This window comes from Schistocerca piceifrons, chromosome 1 (genome assembly GCF_021461385.2).
Source record: "Schistocerca piceifrons isolate TAMUIC-IGC-003096 chromosome 1, iqSchPice1.1, whole genome shotgun sequence".
Lineage (NCBI taxonomy): Eukaryota > Metazoa > Arthropoda > Insecta > Orthoptera > Acrididae > Schistocerca > Schistocerca piceifrons.
Genome location: NC_060138.1, coordinates 394,452,863 through 394,473,782, shown reverse-complemented (window position 1 = coordinate 394,473,782; position 20,920 = coordinate 394,452,863). Strand labels below are relative to the sequence as shown.

The 20,920-nt window shown below is 37.6% G+C and overlaps 1 protein-coding gene across 2 annotated transcripts in view; it reads left to right on the top strand.

Annotated features, from left to right (window-relative positions):
- LOC124787289 (unconventional myosin IC) overlaps positions 1-20,920 on the top strand; it is a 416,281-nt gene that overhangs the window by 313,008 nt on the left and 82,353 nt on the right. For both annotated transcript variants that reach the window (XM_047254329.1, XM_047254328.1), the window contains one exon: positions 12,542-12,692. In XM_047254329.1, coding sequence (XP_047110285.1) covers positions 12,567-12,692 — 126 coding nt within the window. In that variant the 5' untranslated portion in view covers positions 12,542-12,566. The remainder of the gene's footprint in view (positions 1-12,541; positions 12,693-20,920) is intronic.

The following is a 20,920-nucleotide window of genomic DNA, read 5'->3' as shown; positions in this document are numbered from 1 at the left end:
AAAAAGAGACATGCCGTAACTTCGTATGTGTTGCATTAGTGGAAGTCGTCCTCAACGTAGGTCTTCCTTGAGCCCACACGCCTTCATTCGTTCCTTTTAATGCTCAAAACTGTTCTGCATTTCGTTTTTAGTGAGCGGAACTTAGAAGCCGTTTTTGTCTTCTGCTGCAGTAAATTGTCACAGCCTCAGGAGAAACCGTAAAGATAATGCAACATTGAGAAACAACTGCGCGCTAATATGCCACGACAAATATGTAATTATTAATGCCAACAATCTACTTTTCTTTTTCATAAGACTCAGTAGTGTGGGAAGCGTTTCTAAATGTCTGGCCAAATTTCTTGACTGCGACATTTTTACCACCAAGTGGTAAAATTTATTTTCACCACGATCATTATTTGCTAAATTTAGTAACGACTTCCTCTGCATGTGACGTATAAAACACAAACCTATCTCATGAATTTCGGCTATATGTCTTTACTAACGTAGTAAAAGCTAACCGGCATTGATTTCTGAACGTTCTTTTTTGTAAAAACATCTATATTTCAAGAAATACATCAGTCTGATAAAGTACAACAAACTGAGGAAACATTTTTTTTTTTTTAGGTTTTCTACCCTTGATCGCTGATGGTGTCGCACAGATCCCAATCTCATTACTTTTATTTCTGTCCAAGCTGCGCAATTTCGCATAGATAACTGGTTCAATCAACAAAAACTGACTTGTTTACACGCATACCTCGGATTTACCAAATATTACTTTATTCGTAGCTCTTACGGGTAGTTAGAGGCAGTTGTAGCAGATAACTGGTTAAGTGAGATGAATTCGGTCTGAATTGATTTTGGGTTTGAATCTCTCTCTACCATGCGGCAGCAGTGAGGTAATCGCACTTCGTCTCCTGCGCCTTCCTGCTTATTGTTCTTCCATATTCTCCTTGTGACTTTGATGATCAAGTAATAGCGCCATAGGAATCCAATTTCACTAAAATGTACGCAGAAACAGAAGTAAACTCCATGAAATCATAGGACGAACATTCGTTATGTAACGTTTCCAAGAGCAGAGTCGATACTTCTGGTCCAGGTTAAACCCTCGATTGTCCTCGCCAGACTGAGTGCACCCCATTCCAGTCTTCCTACCAAGATAAATTCCTTATCGGTTCCAGGAATCTAACCTGGATCACTGTTAAGTCACAATTACCAATAAGCCACGGGGTGGGAGCCAAATCTAGAATCTGATTTCCCAAATTATCCCCCCCTCTCCCCCCTTAATCCGCCCGTGCCTATGGGCCACAGAAAGTAGGCTACTGTAGCTTAATTATTATGACACTTCAACAAGAGTGACTCTTTGAGGCTTGTGTGACACCCATGAGCCGAGATAGCGTCACCAGTAATTTTCCTGACGCCAGATAGCCCACACTGCGATAACAGAACACTTCTCTGCAGCGTGTTTATCATCAAGGTGTCCAGCAAGCACCTCCAGATCCAGCGTCACTGAAGGCCGTGACGAGGATATGGAACAATTTTATAATTCTAGAAACTACGAGGGGGCTTAAAAAGTATACTCATTATTATGACAGGCCAAATAACTTTTATTGAATGCAGCACTACACTTCAGACATGCCATTGTTTTCCAACATAATCCACAAGCCCCTGTAAAGCAATCGTTCAATTCTTCGAGGACAGAAATCCGTTCCTTGGTCACGGAGCCATTCGAGAACGTGGATCGTTCGCGCCCTCCCTTACTGGTGTCCTCTTAAGCTTGCGTCGCATGGTACAAGATCTGGAATGTATGGAAGATCATTCCAAACTTCCCATCGATAACGTTGGAGCTAAACTTGGGTTGTACGCATAGTTTGGAATGTTGCATTGTCGTGCGAGAGAACAATTCATTTTGTGTATACATAAAACTGCAACCAGTCACTTTTTTGAATAGTTATTTATTATTCCATGAAGCGGTTTTCAAATCTTTTCAGGTACATCTTCAAATTGTTTTCTGTAAGTTACATCACTATTTCTAGCATAATGCTGGGTGCTGGCTCTGTGACAAGAAGATGGAATGTGCTTTAATGTGTCGCCATGAGTATTGTTTATCTGTCTGTATGGATGCAAAATTTTACTTCTGTACTCACTGCATCAGTATGTGCGGCTTCTTTCCTTCAGTGTCCATCTGTCTGCTTCCCATTTTGACGACGAGGTGTTAAATCACTTCACACACTTGTTACACAATCTGTGTGCATTTTCACTGTGATAGCGAAACTTTGTCGGCATCCAGCATGGCTGAAAAGGTTCGAAAACCGGTTCATGGAATAATTAACAACTATTCAAAAAAAGGTGACTGGTTGCAGTTTCATGTATTTACATTCAGTTACAAACCGCGGTCAGTTCTGTTCTCGGAATAGCGTGGAAAACGCGGTGTACGAACACGTAATAACGGGTAACCGGAGAATAAACGCGAGAAAACTGGTGATTCTGGCAGTGCAAGTGAAGTTAACCGGAGAATAAGTTTTGACAATAGCACGAATACTTACAAAATTAGTGACAAGATTGTTAGAACGCAGGAGGAGCAGAAAGGGGAACATGACACACATTATGTGGAAGATTATTACAATTCCAAATTTATATAAAAATTTCGTAGTATAACATCGCGATCTCATGTTTGAAAAACTGGGGAATATGAACGAAATGTGACACTATTTTTTAACATAAAACTTTTTGCCTGTAGTAGGCGTAATAGGCATGTTATATTGATACTTCGTGAATTATGTTCTGTCATGTTGTTTATGTAAATGTGATACATAAAAATGACCATTTGTGCCAAAACAGTCTCGCGTATTTGGCGTATGTTACAACTGCTGCAATATTAGAAACGCCTCTTTCGTTATATCTAGCAGACAGTGACAAAATAGATGGAATGAAATCCAGAAGCCACGCCAGTCTTTGGTATTATTCGTATTAACAGATTTTTCAGTATTAGACAACGACATTTTGATTTTTCATGTAGCAAAACGTTTGACGAACTTTGATGAGGTAATAGGTTCTTTCGCAGAAAGGAAAACACGCCGTGTAGAGCTGTAGCAAGACTAGAGAGAGGAAGAAAGAAGGCTAGGGACTAAAAATCGAAGAAATGTGTACTGTCTTGCTTGTCTCTTGTCTTTACTGGTTTTAAGTTTCCTGTACTCAGTTTTATGTCACACCGAAGAGTGAGTTAGCAGCTAACAGGTAATAAAGAGTGCAAATTGTCTGAAGAATTCTCTTTCTCCCTGTGTCAAATAATCCCACCTAGTATTAGTTGTGAGATTTTTAAGGGCGGGTAGGATGTCAAACCGGCCGCCTGGGAACAGGAGAGGCACCACAGGACATTTTAATTTCCACAGTTCTGAATGTGGGTTTGTTGGTTTCCATTAAAAACTATAGGTTTGAATTACACAGAGCGAACATGTTTTATATATCAAACTCTTTAGAAAGAAGTGCGCTACAAAGTTAACATATTTTTGAAAAAACAATTTTTCGAAATGTTTGACGTCATATCTCATACGTACGGGAAGGAGGGGGGGCACCACTATAAAGTTTTTGTCCCGGTTCGGAAATATCGTAGATCCGGGGACTGTTCACTGCCTTCTCTCCTGACGGTGCAAATTTGCATTTTTTCCGCGGAGGTGAATAGATGTCTATCCATTCCATACATGCTCTTTGTTGCAAGTGTGATATAACTGACCCACGTCTCATCGCCCGTAATGATGCGGCATAGAAAATAATTGTCTTCCTGGAGTAAAGCTCAAAAAAGTTCAGAGACGCCATAAACCAATCGCTTGTGTGTGCAGATAAGGATGATCGCGGAAGCCAGCGTGAGCACAGTTCCCTATACTGCAGACGATCTCGCACGATGGAATGGTCACTGCCTTCCGAGATGCGCATCTGCTGAGCAATGCCCGCAGTTGCTGGGAATCAGTTCCTCAATAGCTTGGACATTGTCGTCTGTGGTCAATGGCGTTCCTACCCGATCAGTATCACCCACGCTTGTGGGACCTTGGCCAGATTTTTGGTACCATTTCGCTACGGCTGGTCCATATACTGCCATAATTTCACAGTGAATGTGTATGCAATTTATATGTTTTTCCCACAGGAATCGTACTGTCTCGTACTGTCTCTCTGGATTAAGTCTCCAGTTGCCGTGCCATTTCGAGCGCACACTATGATGCAACTGTTATCCTTATATGCCTGGAGGAAACCCAAAACATGTAACACTCTTCTGACAGTGCACCATTCCGGTTGTGTAGTGTATGTAACTTACTACTTGGAGTCTCCTCTTGAATAGGTCGCTAAGAGAGACTGGTTAGGGATCAACCAAAGACTTTGATCCAATATATCATGAAATTCTTCTAAGAAAGAGGGCTGAAAAACAAGTAGCTGAAACCCTGCTTAGAAAATCCCTCTTAGATAACAGAGATCAGACATATGGCAAAAACTAATTCCAAGCCTATCACTCAAAACCTTTCTCATTAATCCATGGTGTACCAATTTTAGGTACCTTCATCTTCTTTGTTTTCATAAATGACTTCCCTCAACATGCTCGATGCTCTGAACCAGTCCTGTTTGCAGATGACACCAATGTACTGATTGAAGGTGAAAATGAAAAAGCTCCTAGTCTGAATGCGAAAGTCACAAATGAAAAGATTCTATAGTGGTTTGTGAGGAATAAGCTACTAATAAACTCAAAAAAAGGTCACAATACACATCTGCACACAGCAAAATAAAATCCATTAAAACCAAATACATCTATGGGAAACCAAAAAGTTAACAGTGTCACCGAAACAAAATTTCTTGGTGTTAACTTACAAGGCATCATAAATGTAAATCCCACATCATATCCCTAAATTCTAAACTATCCAAAACGACCTATGCAGTGAGAACTGTATAGAAAACAAGTGCTGAAACAGTTAGAGCAGTGTATTACGCTCGCATAAGTTCCCCATTATGATTGTTATGAATGTAATAAAGAGCATGCTAAAAAAGGAAAACATATGTATTCAAAATAAATCTATACCTGAATACCAAACAAGATCAAGTAGTGACACACAGAAATCATAGTTATACCACCATGTACAAGAAACTTGTAGATCACTCAGGATCAGAGTTATTTAATAGGCTGCCAAGTCACTTAAAGGCCAAACAAAACACATACCAGTATCTTTAAAAAAAATCCGTAACTTTGTATCTTACAGAAAACTGTTTTTACTCAGTATCACAGTATCTAAACTTAATTTTTAAATATACTGCACATCTGATGCCAAGAAGCTCTCTCCTGGAAAATATGTACACACAAGTAGTGTAAAATGAGACTGCAAAAAGGCCAAATTGCATTAAATGTACTATATTGCATTGTATTATATTAAACATATCCCATTTAGCAAAAGAAAATTATGTGAAATGCCCATGTAAAGAATTTTGTGTGTTGTAAAGTATGCTTGTACATACATCACAAAAGTGACCTTAGCAAATACTATTCAGTGTAACAGTGTTTGAACTAAGGAAACTTTGTCCAACATATTGGGTATAACATATGCACGTCATAGATTTCAGGACATAAATAACATAAAATAAATAAATAAATAAACCACCTTATTAGATCATTAAGACAACACCACCACCATGCTTGTCAAACACAAGAAAAAGTAATCGACCACGACCTTGTAGCAGAAGTCATTCTGTCGCTCCCTCTTAGTGCCAAAAGTAAACCAGTCGGGACTGCCGGATTATGATTTGTAACTCAATATTCACACATACAGTCCAATATCTCAACCACTGCACAATCTGACCTGGCATATCCACAGCAACTGCATTCAGAACCTGATGACGCCAGTGAAACATCACCTCGCCTTTTCATTTCACATAACTTTTGCTTCACAACTGTAGTCTTGTTTCACCTAGACCAGTATTACACAAGGGCTCATAAAATAATTAGTGGGAATTATCTTTTTTTTATGGAGCCATAGTATTTTTAACATCAGTCAAAAGGTTTTTTTTCTGTAAAGAACATTAGTATGTTTGAGACCAGAGCAAGAAATTGTGGGGTAAAAGTATACTGATTATAGATATTTTTATTTTTTCCGAGTGCTTGAATGTCAGGCTGCCCGGAAGCTTATTCCACCTTCTGTCAAGAGTGGCATAAACACCGTGTATCACTTGCCGTAGTTCTCATGGTGAAAGGTGTAAGTGGATGTCATCCCAGTGATAATGAAGTTGTGAAAATGTGTTGGATTAATGTAATGAACCACCGATCAGTGCCCAAAAGAAGATAAATTATAAGTATCTTTAATGTGCAGAAATTATTTGTGGTGAGAAACGTAGAAACTTAATCTTTTGTAGTACAAGCAGTTTCCCTAAATCACCACCAAGTGAGGAGGCACAGTTGTAAAACTCTAGACTTTCTTTCAGCAGCACAGGAGTTAAATCTCTGCTATTTAGGTTTCCATGATTTCTCTATATTTCTTAAGGCAAATGATGGGTTGTATCTTTTGAAAGGAAACTCATCCTTTTATCAGTATTTATGTATCTCATAAAAATCCATCAGAATGGTTCACATTTGATTAGAATTAATGCCAAGACACTCATAGGATGATACATCTGAACTTTCAACTGCTGTTCATGTATTGGGTTAGAATTTTTTGAACCTTGAAAGTGGATTGTGTATCTCTTTCATATCATTAAAATACGAGTATCATCATATTAGTACCCTCAAAAGGTCTTTTGTACTCTATGTAGTGACTCTGCTGTGCACTTCACTGATTTGGTGGGTTGCAACAGGAATGTGTTCATGCAAATCTGTAGTAAAGCATCCATTTCCAAATGCAGTTCTGTGGGTCATCCTACCCCTCATTTCAGACAATTGATTGAGAATATAAATGTATAAGCTGCACATTTGTTAGTAATAGTCTGAATTGTTACAACCTTCTTAAATAATGATGTTTCCTCATTATAACCATTTCATAATGTTAGTTCGACTTCTCACCCTTGAGAGACCAGAAAAATGGGACAAAGCTGCATATTCAGTGATACATTTATAGAGGGCGTGCAGGAATTAGGAATGAATGTTAAAGTGCTGTAGAGCTAAATTTATTGAAAATGTAATGTTTTTTTACAAACACATTAAGTAATGTCTCCCATTTAAGGGTGAAAAACTATATTCTTCATATGAAAACCCAAGGCCACGTGGCAACAAGCAAGCGTTCATTTAAGTTCTCGATGATAACGTTCACAAACATCTGGTGGGATTGCATTAATTACCCTTTTAATGTCATCCTTCAATTGGTGTATTGTTTGTGGTTTGTTCACGTACACTTTTTATTTCACAAATTCTTACACAGAAAATGTCACAAGGTGTAAGACCATATGATCTGGCAGGTCATTCCCGATTGCCCTAGAAAGAGAGAATTTTTTGAGGAAACTTTTCATTCAGCAGAGCAATTGTTTCACGGGATTTGTGACATGTCGCACCTTCTTGTTGAAACCAAAAATTGTTATTTCCATCAATAAGAGGGGGAAAGCCAATCAGAAAGCATATTTTGGTAAAGACTGTTGTTCACAGTAACGGCAGCTCCCTCATCATTTTCAAAAAAGGATGGGCCGATCACTCCTGCCCAGAACCCACACCACACATTCATATGTTGAGGATGCATCTCATCGTCCTCAGTAACTTGCGGATTTTCGTTATCCCAAATTCTGCCACTCTGCTTATTAACATACCCAATGAGGTGGAAGTGCACCTCAACTGAGGAAATTACTCTTTTGTGAAGTTCTCATTCTCTGCTTGTCAAGTCAAGACCCATTGAGCAAACCAATGTCTCTTTCCACGATCTGCAGGCTTCAGCTATTGTGTAAGTTGAATCTTGTACGCATGCATTTTCAGATATTTTGAAAAGATTTCATGCACTGCGCTTGGAGATAAATTCAATTGTGATCTGATTTTCTGTCATGCTGTCACGCATGGCAGCAATGTTTTTTTGCATTTGAACATAATGTGGTTGTCCTGTTTTCTTAATGTTTGAAACAGAACCCGTGGTCTCAAAACTTCCGGATCAGTTTCCAAACTCATGAGTCTGTTGGAGCAACATTATGTCTGAGTGTCACATGCAATTCACAAATGGTTGCTGTGGGACTTCCACTGTATTTGAAATAAATTTCTATCTCTTTGATACACTGCTGAGTTGTCATCTGCTCCATGACGAAAATAACACACAGGCTATCAGGCCACTAATGGGAAGGATCACAGATTACATAAGATGAAAAAAATCACGGTTGCCAACTGTCATTTGACAAAATGGCACAAAATTCTAATTTGTCCTGGACACCCATTACTTACAGGAATTCTGATTCAGGTTTCCAGTGAGTTTCTCTTTCACCACGCAAATGGCTGTCACAAGCCCTTATTTTCACTTTCCAAATAAAAGTTGTTTCGCCTTAATCCAAAATTGAAAGATAAGTGACTTTAGATTTTCTAAGACATGGGCAGTGGATGTTTCTTTTATCTCAAAATCTATCTTCTTAGAATTCTGTTTGTGCATTGTGGAAACATTTGAGAATGTGTTCAAGAATCTGTGCAGAACGAAAGCTTAACAAGTTTAAACAGAGACAAAGGTGGTGGATTGGGGGGGGGGGGGGGTCTGGAAGTAGAGATTGAAAGGTTTTTGTTTTTGTAAGGAATCTGGATCTGTTCAATGGCTGTCCATAACACTTAGTTGTCTGTCAATTTTATTCTGAAACGAAGATGTTCATGAGTATTTTGACATTGTGAAAAAAAGTTTTGGGACTCATCATATTCACTTTTAAACAGAAATATTCTCCTCTCTGCATTAGGTTGTCATTACAGCAATAGTTAAATCATTAAAAATGTATAACTCTTCACAGTTACCATATTTCGTCTACTTTATTCTGATGTTATTCAAACAATTGGGCTAATATGATTGTTGTGTTGGACATTAGCTCACTTATGTCTTGACGTTAAAAATGTTTCATTTTCATTAAGTGGCTCTTAGAAAAGATGATGGAATACTCTTCCCATCAGCTACATTCCTTGCCATGGGGGTCTCATTTCATTTTTTTATCATGTCATCTTAAAAGGATGAGGATACAGGATACAACAAGTAAAGTATTGAAGATGATTTGTCTGTCAGATAGTCATATTAAACTTTTTAGGAAGCATCTCCTTTATTTAAGCCTAGAAATATTTTGTGTTCTTACTAACACCCATCAGTATTGATTGCGACGAGCATATGAGCAACATAATTATAGTATGAGACAATGAAAATGAGTTGCCTTTATAAATAAGCCAGCTTTCTCTTACATTGTATGGATGGTCACATCAGGATGCGGTCTTCCTGCTGGATATTTGCCTGGACTTAAGTGATCCTTGAAGTTATTTATTATTGATGAGTTCATTACTTTTATTATTCACGGTCAACAAGTAATTTTTGCACAAGGTAACTGTCCTGTCAAATGTACCTGGTATATCATCAAGTACAGACTCACAGCCGACAGGCTATCACACTCCAATCCAAAAGAACTTAATGCTATCTACCTACAGCTTTGTAATTACTGTGTGTACTTCCTTTTGGGCTAATGCTGCATGGATGAAAAGCAGTCAAAAGTATTAATCTGACGAAATTTTCACTAAGAGAGATTCTCCAGTACTGTATGCAGCATTATAGGGGAATCTACAGTTTCATTGGAATATAAACTATGGCGTGTAGTGGGCTCTGAAGTGAAAGTCATATTCAGAAATAATTTCCAAACATCGAGATTTTTCTTCTGACTTTGCCAACATGAAGCCATATGATGTATCACTATATAAAAATATTCATTAATCACTTAAAACTTAGTTTACTGTTCAGGTGGCAGTCATATTGTCATGGCATGTGTAGTTAAACTACAGTAACAGTGAATGTGGAAATTTCCTAGTATATAAATTTTCATATAGAGACAAGAACTATTTTTTTCCATAAGACGTTGAGATTTGTTTTGTACATTAAGTCTGTTATTTTGTAGGATTTTATAAAGATCTCATTGAACTTACTGTATTTAGTCTGATTCATTGTTTATATCAGAATATAAAAATTTCATAAATTTTATTAACTTATTGCAGAATAGTATGGGGGCATTGTTTTCATCACTCTTCTGTCCTGTTTTCATATTTCTTTCCTATTCTCATTTTTATCAGAAAAATCTTGTGTGTTTCTTACTGGCAACATGTCGAATTTGGCCATATTCTAATGCAATTAGGTTTGATGATTATACTTCACATTTTCTGTGCAACTGATTTTCATCAACAGTTTAATACAGATTAATCTTCTTAGTATTAACCATAGCATCGTAAAGAGGACTTCTATTGATACAATTCGGTAACAACAATCATGATGAATATCTACATCACAGATGTTCGAGACTTTAAAGGCTCTCTGGCGCCAGGTAGTTCCATTTGATTGAAGCTCCTTTGCCTGGGTTACAGATGGGATCCCCCATTTCATTCAATTCTGAGGTGCTATTCCAGTGCCGTTGTAGAGCCTCTGCACTGTTAGAATTTAAGGGAAATACCAAGTGGGCTGAGGCATGAATGGAAATTTGCGCTGAGGAGGGAGGTGTGCTAGTGTAGTCCGTGCAGTTGTGCAGAGTCCCTATGCCAAAATGGTACATCGGTTGGCACATCTGCCTAGTGAGCAGGAGACCCGGGTTCAAATCCCAGCCTTGTACAAATTTTCATTCATCACCTCGAACTACATAGTGCATCGTACATGTTTGAGACTGGAAAAGGTCTCTGGAGCCATATAGTTTCATTTGATTAAATGATGATGTTCGTGAAACTATTGCTCATACATGTCCGTGTAGGCTTCCTCAAGTAGGTTGCTTGGTGCATCCCCCAAGTAATTTTTGCTCCAATACTGTACTCAAATGCACAGTTTTGAACCAGGCATCTCAATTGGAAATTTTTTATGTGATTTAAGTGGCAGAGTTTGTATTCATTTGCTTGATGTTAATGGATTTATGAAAGTGAGCTGTTGCTAAAAACATTATACTAATGACACAGCATGATTCCTTATACATGCCTTACGAGGGGTGCCCCAGGAGGAATGGTTAGAATTCAGGGATATGACAGGAATCATCATTTGCTGCAAAAAGCCTAGCACACCTGGGCTCTAAAGTGCACACCTTTAGATTTTAGACAGCATTCTTGTCTGGAGCACAGCAATTGGTATAAAATGTTAAATTTATTTATTGGCAGCTGGTTTCGCCCCTTTCCTCAGACCATCTTCAGGCTTACAGTGACATTATTGCTGCTGGTGGCAGCAGACAGAGCAAGATATGTATAAGTACTTTTGTCACAGTGATCAAGACTGTTTTTATTGATTTTTAGCATACCTTAAGAGCTATGAGCAATTTTTAATCTCCACTACTGTGAAACATGTCTCTTCTACTGAACAAGTGCTCATAGCTCTTAACCCTCATAATACCAACATATTTTCAATACTGTGTATTACCTGGAGGGGAGAGGGGGACAATATTTTCTGTCCACACTTTAATGATATGTAAGTAGGTTGAAAAAGTTGAAAATATCTTTTAGCACAGTGTTAGAAGTACTAAAGCATTTCCAGTAACACACACACATACCCGGGGGGGGGGGGGGGGGGGGGGGGGGTTTATCTGTAACCATCACAAACTTTAAAAAAAGTTAGTTATTGATGATTTTACTCACAACACACTTTTTAGAGAGATGTTGGTGTGTGAGTTTTAGCTGAAAAATTTAAAACATTTGTAGGATCTATTAGAAGACCTCATTAAAAGACCGAGCGAGGTGGCGCAGTGGTTAGACACTGGACTCGCATTCGGGAGGACGACGGTTCAATCCCGCGTCCAGCCATCCAGATTTAGGTTTTCCGTGATTTCCCTAAATCACTCCAGCCAAATGCCGGGATAGTTCCTCTGAAAGGGCACGGCCGACTTCCTTCCCCATCCTTCCCTAATCCGATGAGACCGATGACCTCGCTGTCTGGTCTCCTTCCCCAAAACAACCCCAACCCTCATTAAAATATAACTTTTTATTTAAAATTTTAAAATACAAAGCACCTGACTAGATTACAGTATTTTCAAAACGCATTTTTGGTCTTGTGAGGGTTAAGATACGAACTTTAGAGTCCATGTTCACTGGACTTTCATTTCTTGTTTTGGTCCATACTACTTTCTCCCAAATCATGGAAAGCAAGAAACTTACAGTAGAAGACATTTGTTTCACAGTATCAGTGGTGAAGTAGAGCTCATAGCTCTTAGGATATGCATTTCAAGGCCTGTGTTTTACTTGGCCTTTTTGCTTTGAATGATTGTTCCCGTCATATCCCTGAATATTGACCATTCCTCTGAGGACAACCTGTATTTGTGATAAGTAGCATAAGTTCAGTTTTAAAAAAATATATATGCACAAGTTTTGGATGGTCCAAGCTTTGTATTGTGTGAAAAATATCAAATAAACTCACTCATCATGTTTCTTTCTTTTCCTTTCTAGTGAGCAGAACTCAAGAGGAAGGACAATGGATCGCGATCTGCATAGGAGGGACAGAGTGGGAGTACAGGACTTTGTCCTTTTGGAGGACTATCAGAGTGAATCTGCTTTTATAGAAAATCTGCGTAAGCGATTCAAAGAAGACATTATATATGTAAGCAGCATCATATTTATCTCATAATTGGAAATTAATTGCAAGGAAGTTAGATAAATTATAGTATAGAGGCTGTAAACAAATATGATAGTTGACAGATAGCAGAAAGCAGTCTTTCTTAACCCTACTTATTTTGCCATGTGAAATAACAATGATCTCAAACTGCCAGTTTCCTTTAAGTTTCTGTATACAGGGTGTCACAAAACTATTTGTTCAAATTTTTACGGGAGGTAGAGAACATCAAAAAGAATGTATTTCAATAAGGAACATACTGTCTCTGAAATAGTGGTGCTGATGTAAGAAGATGTGTCGGTGTTGCCAACTGGCAATGTGTACTGACTTTCAAAGCTACTCTGTTTACGGAACATGTGTTGCCAGAACTGCAGGAGTATCTATATCTGAATGTTAGTCAAAGGATGTACTTCCAGCATGAAGGAGCACTGTCCCAGTCCAGCATTCCTGTGAGCAATAATCAGAGAGCCACCTTTGGGAATCGATGTATCAGCTGAGGTAATCCTATGACCTGACCACCCAGGTCACCTGACCTCACATGTGACGATTTCATCCTCTGGTAGCATATGAAGCAGCTTGTGTATGAAACAGTTGTAAAAATGGAATAAGTCCTTGTTGCTAGAATTGCTGTCACTGTTGGTACCATTGCAGATAAGCCAGGAATCTTCGGACATGACAAGCAATGACCTGATGACATATTGCATGCAGACCAGTGGTCGTGCATTTGAGTAGTTCCTGTGAATGCCACTGCTGTAATTCACATACTAAACTATCTTCTGTGCAAATAGTCCCTAACATCAGAAATTGCTGTCAGGGACCATATGTACCATAACTAAATATGTGTATTTTGATGTTCTCTACCTCCTGTATTGATCTGAATGAATAATTTCAGATCACCCTGAATGCTTTTCACACAGTTCAAGCTGACACTTGGCTTGATGGGTGATAGGGGTGGTCATAAAGTATACTGCCATTTATGGTAGAGTATTAGCTGGACTGTGCGAATGCTACTTCTTTGGTAATATGCCCAACTGCAACAGCTAAAATCAGCTGATTACTGACCTACTCGTGTCGAATATGCTGTTTCTGGCTATCATTTGAGGTAATGACAATAGTAAGCTGTTGCCCACCACCAAGTGCATCTGATGATGACCATCACAAAAAGTCACTTGGGTTATTGTTAACAGTAATGCTTGTGCTGTTGACTGACAATGTACAAACAATAATATTTTGCAGTTGTTTTTCCAGCTAGCACTGAATAAAATTACGGTAAAAATTCATTGTTTTTGATACAGTATGACACATGACACGAAGGGCATCGGAGTGTTTGTGTACTCTCATTGAACTTAAATACATATTTATCGGAATGGAAGGTCGTCAACTCTCATAGAACAAAGAGGCACATTGGGTAACCTAATAAACTCGCACTAGTGAGCAAATAACACTTCCAGAGAAACATTCACAACTGAGCATTACAGCATAGATTGAAACTGGTCATCATCTAAGCATTGAAAAATAGTAATAATAATAATAATAACAATAACAATACCCCGTGGAGGCCCGGGAAAAGAATAGGCCTCCGGTATGTACTGCCAGTCGTAAAAGGCGACGAAAAGAACAAACCACTAATAGGGCTAACCCCCCTTTTAGTGTGATTAGTTGGTTCAGGACAGAACTAAAGAAGCCTCAGACAAGCGCCGTCATGGTCGGGGACGACGCTTGAACCCTATGCCCGCCCACAATGGTAACGACACTGCTAGCCACACGGAAAATGATTTAAATCCAAATAGAGGTGTTTTGCAGGATATGCTTCCTGCAACCACCCTAGAAGGAAAACAAAGACAGAGGATGAGATGGTCAGATGAAGTTAATCGACACCTCATGTTCTGTTGTTACCAAGCAACAAACCTAGGAACCAACACAACTGGATACAGATCACAAGTGTACACAACATTTATTACCAGATACCCAGAATTAAAATTTTTAACAGAACAACGACTAGCTGATCAGATCCGTGTAATAATCAAAAATAACAGGATACCCCAGTCAGAATTAGAAAACATCAAACAACAAGTACAACAAATACTGGAACAAAATAATGTGCAATCGGAAGAAGAAGAAAATACAGTAATGGACTCAAACATCCCAGAGCAAACAAACAAAGAACAACACGCATCAATTAAACAATCAGAGCAAAATGAAATCTTAAGGCAGCCACCAGAACAAGCACAAATAGAACACAAAGTGACACACATGTTAGATATGGAAGAAAAATTTCAGCTGACATATATAGAATACAAAGACACAAATACAGACATTAGACCATTCTTGCATAGACCGCCAAATAACCCACAAGTCGAAACAACAATAAAAATTATCAACACAATCATACACAACAAAATAAATGAAAACACAACTATGGAAGAGTTACAACTACTGGTTTATATAGGAGCATTCACTACACTAAATTTACACACTAGGCAGAGATCAGAACAAACCAACACACAGAAGAAACCCACAAAACCAGCATGGCAACACAGGCTACAGATCAGAATAGAAAAACTGAGAAAAGACATCGGACAGCTAACACAATTTATAAGAAATGAAATGTCAGAAAAAAAAACGAAAAAGGTTAGGTAAAATCTCACAACAAGAAGCGATAGAGAAATTACATGAAAAGAAGCAGAAATTACAAGCGTTGGCCAAACGACTTAGAAGATACAAAAAAAGTGAAAATAGAAGGAAACACAACCAAACATTCAACACAAACCAAAAGAAATTTTACCAAACAATAGATAACACACACATTAAAATAGACAATCCACCAAACATAACAGACATGGAACACTTCTGGAGCAACATATGGTCAAACCCGGTACAACATAACAGGCATGCATGGTGGATACAAGCAGAAACAGACACATACAAGATGATACCACAAATGCCTGAAGTGATAATTTTGCAACATGAAGTCACCCAAGCAATTAATTCTACTCACAATTGGAAAGCCCCTGGAAAAGATAAAATAGCAAATTACTGGCTAAAGAAATTCACCTCAACACATTCACATCTAACTAAATTATTTAACAGTTACATTGCAGACCCATACACATTCCCTGATACACTAACACATGGAATAACTTATCTGAAACCTAAAGATGAAGCAGACACAGCAAACCCAGCAAAATATCGCCCCATAACATGCCTACCAACAATATACAAAATATTAACTTCAGTCATTACACAGAAATTAATGACACATACAACACAGAACAAAATTATAAATGAAGAACAAAAAGGCTGTTACAAAGGAGCACGAGGATGTAAAGAGCAACTGATAATAGATGCAGAGGTGACGTATCAAGCTAAAACTAAACAAAGGTCGCTGCACTACGCATACATTGATTACCAAAAAGCTTTTGATAGTGTACCCCACTCATGGTTACTACAAATATTGGAAATATACAAAGTAGATCCTAAATTGATACAGTTCCTAAACATAGTAATGAAAAATTGGAAAACCACACTTAATATCCAAACAAATTCAAATAATATCACATCACAACCAATACAGATTAAGCGTGGAATATACCAAGGAGACTCATTAAGTCCTTTCTGGTTCTGTCTTGCTCTGAACCCACTATCCAACATGCTAAATAATACAAATTATGGATACAATATTACTGGAACATACCCACACAAAATCACACATCTGCTATACATGGATGATCTAAAACTACTGGCAGCAACAAATCAACAACTCAACCAATTACTAAAGATAACAGAAATATTCAGCAATGATATAAATATGGCTTTTGGAACAGACAAATGTAAGAAAAATAGCATAGTCGAGGGAAAACACACTAAACAAGAAGATTACATATTGGATAACCACAGTGACTGCATAGAAGCGATGGAAAAAACAGATGCCTATAAATATCTAGGATACAGACAAAAAATAGGAATAGATAATACAAATATTAAAGAAGAACTAAAATAAAAATATAGACAAAGACTAACAAAAATACTGAAAACAGAATAGACAGCAAGAAACAAGACAAAAGCTATAAATACTTACGCTATACCAATATTGACCTACTCATTTGGAGTAGTGAAATGGAGTAACACAGACCTAGAAGCACTAAATACACTTACACGATCCCAATGCCACAAATATAGAATACATCACATACATTCAGCAACTGAAAGATTCACATTAAGCAGAAAGGAAGGAGGAAGGGGATTTATCGACATAAAAAACCTACATTATGGACAGGTAGACAATTTAAGAAAATTCTTTATAGAACGAGCAGAAACTAGCAAAATACACAAAGCAATCACTCATATAAATACATCGGCTACACTACTGCAATTTCATAATCACTTCTACAACCCTTTAGATCACTTAACATCAACAGATACGAAGAAAGTAAATTGGAAAAAGAAAACACTACATGGCAAGCACCCGTATCATCTAACACAGCCACACATCGATCAAGATGCATCCAACACATGACTAAGAAAAGGCAATATATACAGTGAGATGGAAGGATTCATGATTGCAATACAGGATCAAACAATAAACACCAGATATTACAGCAAGCATATTATTAAAGATCCCAATACCACAACAGATAAATGCAGACTTTGCAAACAACAAATAGAAACAGTAGATCACATCACAAGCGGATGTACAATACTATCAAATACAGAATACACCAGAAGGCATGACAATGTAGCAAAAATAATACATCAAAAGCTTGCCTTACAACATAAACTTATAAAACAACACATTCCCACATACAAGTATGCACCACAAAGTGTACTGGAGAATGATGAATTCAAATTATACTGGAACAGAACCATTATAACAGATAAAACAACACCACATAACAAACCTGACATCATACTCACCAATAAAAAGAAGAAATTAACACAACTAATCGAAATATCTATACCCAATACAACAAATATACAAAAGAAAACAGGAGAAAAAATTGAAAAATACATCCAACTGGCTGAGGAAGTCAAGGACATGTGGCATCAGGATAAAGTTGACATTATACCAATTATACTATCAACTACAGGAGTCATACCACACAATATCCACCAGTACATCAATGCAATACAGCTACATCCAAACCTATATATACAACTACAGAAATCTGTAATTATTGATACATGTTCATTTACCCGAAAGTTCCTAAATGCAATATAACACATACCATACAGTTAAAAGGAAGTGACGCTTGATCAAGGTCCGCGTCACTTTCCGTTTTTAACCAGACTTAACGTCTGAGAAAGTAAAGAAACAATAATAATAAAGAAAACCTTACAACTGAAACGGTATTTTCAGAGTCTACCACATTTGAGAGATTTGGAATTAAAATTCTCTCCATCCATAGTCATTTAAGTTTTCTAAATCACTGACTGGAATGAATATGGTGACAATTCTTTAAACAAAGTCATAGTCGGTTTCCTTCCCCATTTTCATGCAGTCGAACTTGTAGTCAAAATGCCCTTTATTTGCTCTGATTATCAGAGTTAAATTCAGAAATTGGATATTTCTACCCAGTAAATAAAATGAGAGATGAAAAAATCAGGCACAAGTCACTCGCACAGCACCATCTATGGCCACTCTGGGCAGACTGTGGAGTCTAGTCTCTTTTTTTTTTTTTTTGTGCTGTCAGAAACTCACTGTGTCATCTTTACAGTGAGTAGCAATCTGCCCTTTTCGTAATTGCTGATATTTCAACCTGGACTTTCCATTGTTTAATGAGGACAACATCAACTGTAGGAAAACTTATTTATTTATTCATCCATAGACCATTCAGGTGAACAGTATCAGACATGAGAATTAAGGAAGTAAATAGTCTCTTCCATGGTATTGCAAAGTATATTGAAGGGATAGGATAGTAGCTGAACAGGAAGGGAAGATCAGAGCACTTCAGGCTGAACTGGATAGTGTTAGGGAGGAACTGGTGAGTTTAAGAGGGGAGAAGGGTGAAGGCAGGGGGAAGTGGTAGCAAGGAATAGGGGCCACAGGGAGACAACAGTATTTGACAATTTCATCATTGGCACAAACAAAAGATTTGTCCTGCTACCTCAGTTAACTAAGGAAGAGGCTTAGGTAGACATAAGTGTAGTTAATACTCGACAGACTTTCACTACAAAAGCAACTGTTTCAAAAAAAGTAGAAAGTAGGACAAAAGTTCTGTTAGGTAGTAGCCATGGAAGAAGTGTGGGCCAGATCTTGCAGGGAAAATTAGGTGACAGTTACCAGGTCATAAGGTTTTCCAAGTCCAGTGCATGTCTTAGCCAACTGATAAAGGATGTAGGATCATTGTGCAAGGCTTTTACAAAGCAGAATCATGTTGTGGTAGTGGATGGAGCAGGAAACAGTATTGAAAGGGATCAGACGTATAATATATAATGTGACCTGGTGAAAATAGCATCTGCAGCGAACCATAAAGATATTGGCTTGGTTCCTGCTTCATATGATTGACCCCAATTGAACGGCTCTGTCAGGAGGGTCAATGTGGAGCTAGATCAGCTGCTTCGGCCGGCTACTTTGTCAGGCATAGGTTTGGTTCCTGCTGGAACTATTGGTAGGTGGGACTTCACAAGGCATGGCCTGCATATCAATAGGAAAGGGAAGGATGAATTGGCTGGGATGACAGCAAAATCTTTAGGGGGCAGGGGCACTGAAGCTCATATCTCTTTTTTAGGCTAAGATCAATGTCCAATGAGACAATATGGAATGAAATTAAGTTTTGTGAGAAGTTCAGACAGGCAGGTACTAGAGATGTTAAAGTATCGCAAGATGGGGAACCTAATGATAATTCAAAATTTAACCTATTTTATACCTTTGTGAGTATATTTGAAAACAACGAAACATTGTTGTAAGAAACCATCTGAAAAGCCATGGCTAATTAAAGGGATAAAAATATCTTGTAAATGGAAATGGGAAGTGTCTCTTATAGCTAGAAGGAGTAATGATCCAGAAGCAATCAAACCTTATAAAAACTACTGCACTGTATGTGCATTGGTCTGAGTTAGCACCTCTGATAATAAAATTAAAACAATTTGGAATATGGTTAAAATGGAAACAGGGCAATCAAGCGCACAGGAAGAGCAACCAAGAGCACAGGAAGACATTATTTCTTTCAAACTCAATGAAGAGTTTGTTGACACAAAGTGAGAAGTAAAAAATATTTTAATAATAATTTTTTAAGTGTTGTAGAGAAAATAGAATCCAGCTGTTCATTAGAAAATGCAAGGCTGTATGTGGAAGAGGCAATACCAATGCAATTTGATAAAATTGATATTCAACCTGTCTCACCTACTGAAATTAGGAAAATAATAAATGCACTCAAAAATAAAAGCTCTCATGAAATTGATGGCATTCTCCTAACACATCAGGAGGATTCTCAGTTGCCTATGTAGTAGCTCACTGAAACAGGGCATTTTTGCAGATAGACTGAAATATGCTATTGTTAAACCATGGCATAAAAAGGTGATAGGTATGATGCTGACAATTACAACGCAGTCTTACTACTCACAACTTTATCGAAAGTTTTTCAAAAAGTAATGTATTCAGGAGTAGAGTAACTTCACATATTTGTAAAAAGTAATTACTAACATAGTGTCAATTTGGTTTTCAGAAAGGCATTTTCAACAAAAAATGCTATATATCCTTTCACTGATCAATTATTAAATTCTGTGAATAACTGAACATCACCTATTCGGATATGTTTGATATCTCTCAAAGGCTTTCGACTGTGAGAATTGTGAAATTCTTCTAAATAAGCTTAAGTACTGTGGTATGAGTGGCACAGTGCACAAATGGTTTCATTCGTATTTAACTAGAAGAATGCCGAAGGTTGAAATTGACATTACAGATAGTCTGCAAAAATCACGAGAGTCCTCCAACTGGGGAAGTATCAAAAATGGTGTCCCACAGGGTTCAGCCTTGGGTCTCTTATTGTTCTTAATATATATATATATATATATATATATATATATATATATATATAAAAATGACTTGCCACACAATATCTGTGAAGATGCAAAGCTATTATAAATAATGTCTTTCAGAAAATAATTAAGTGGTTCTCTGCAAATGAACTCTTACAAAATTTTGAGAAAACACAGAATATACAATGCTGCACAGTAATTGTGTAACACAATTGATAAATATAGACTTTGAACAGAAG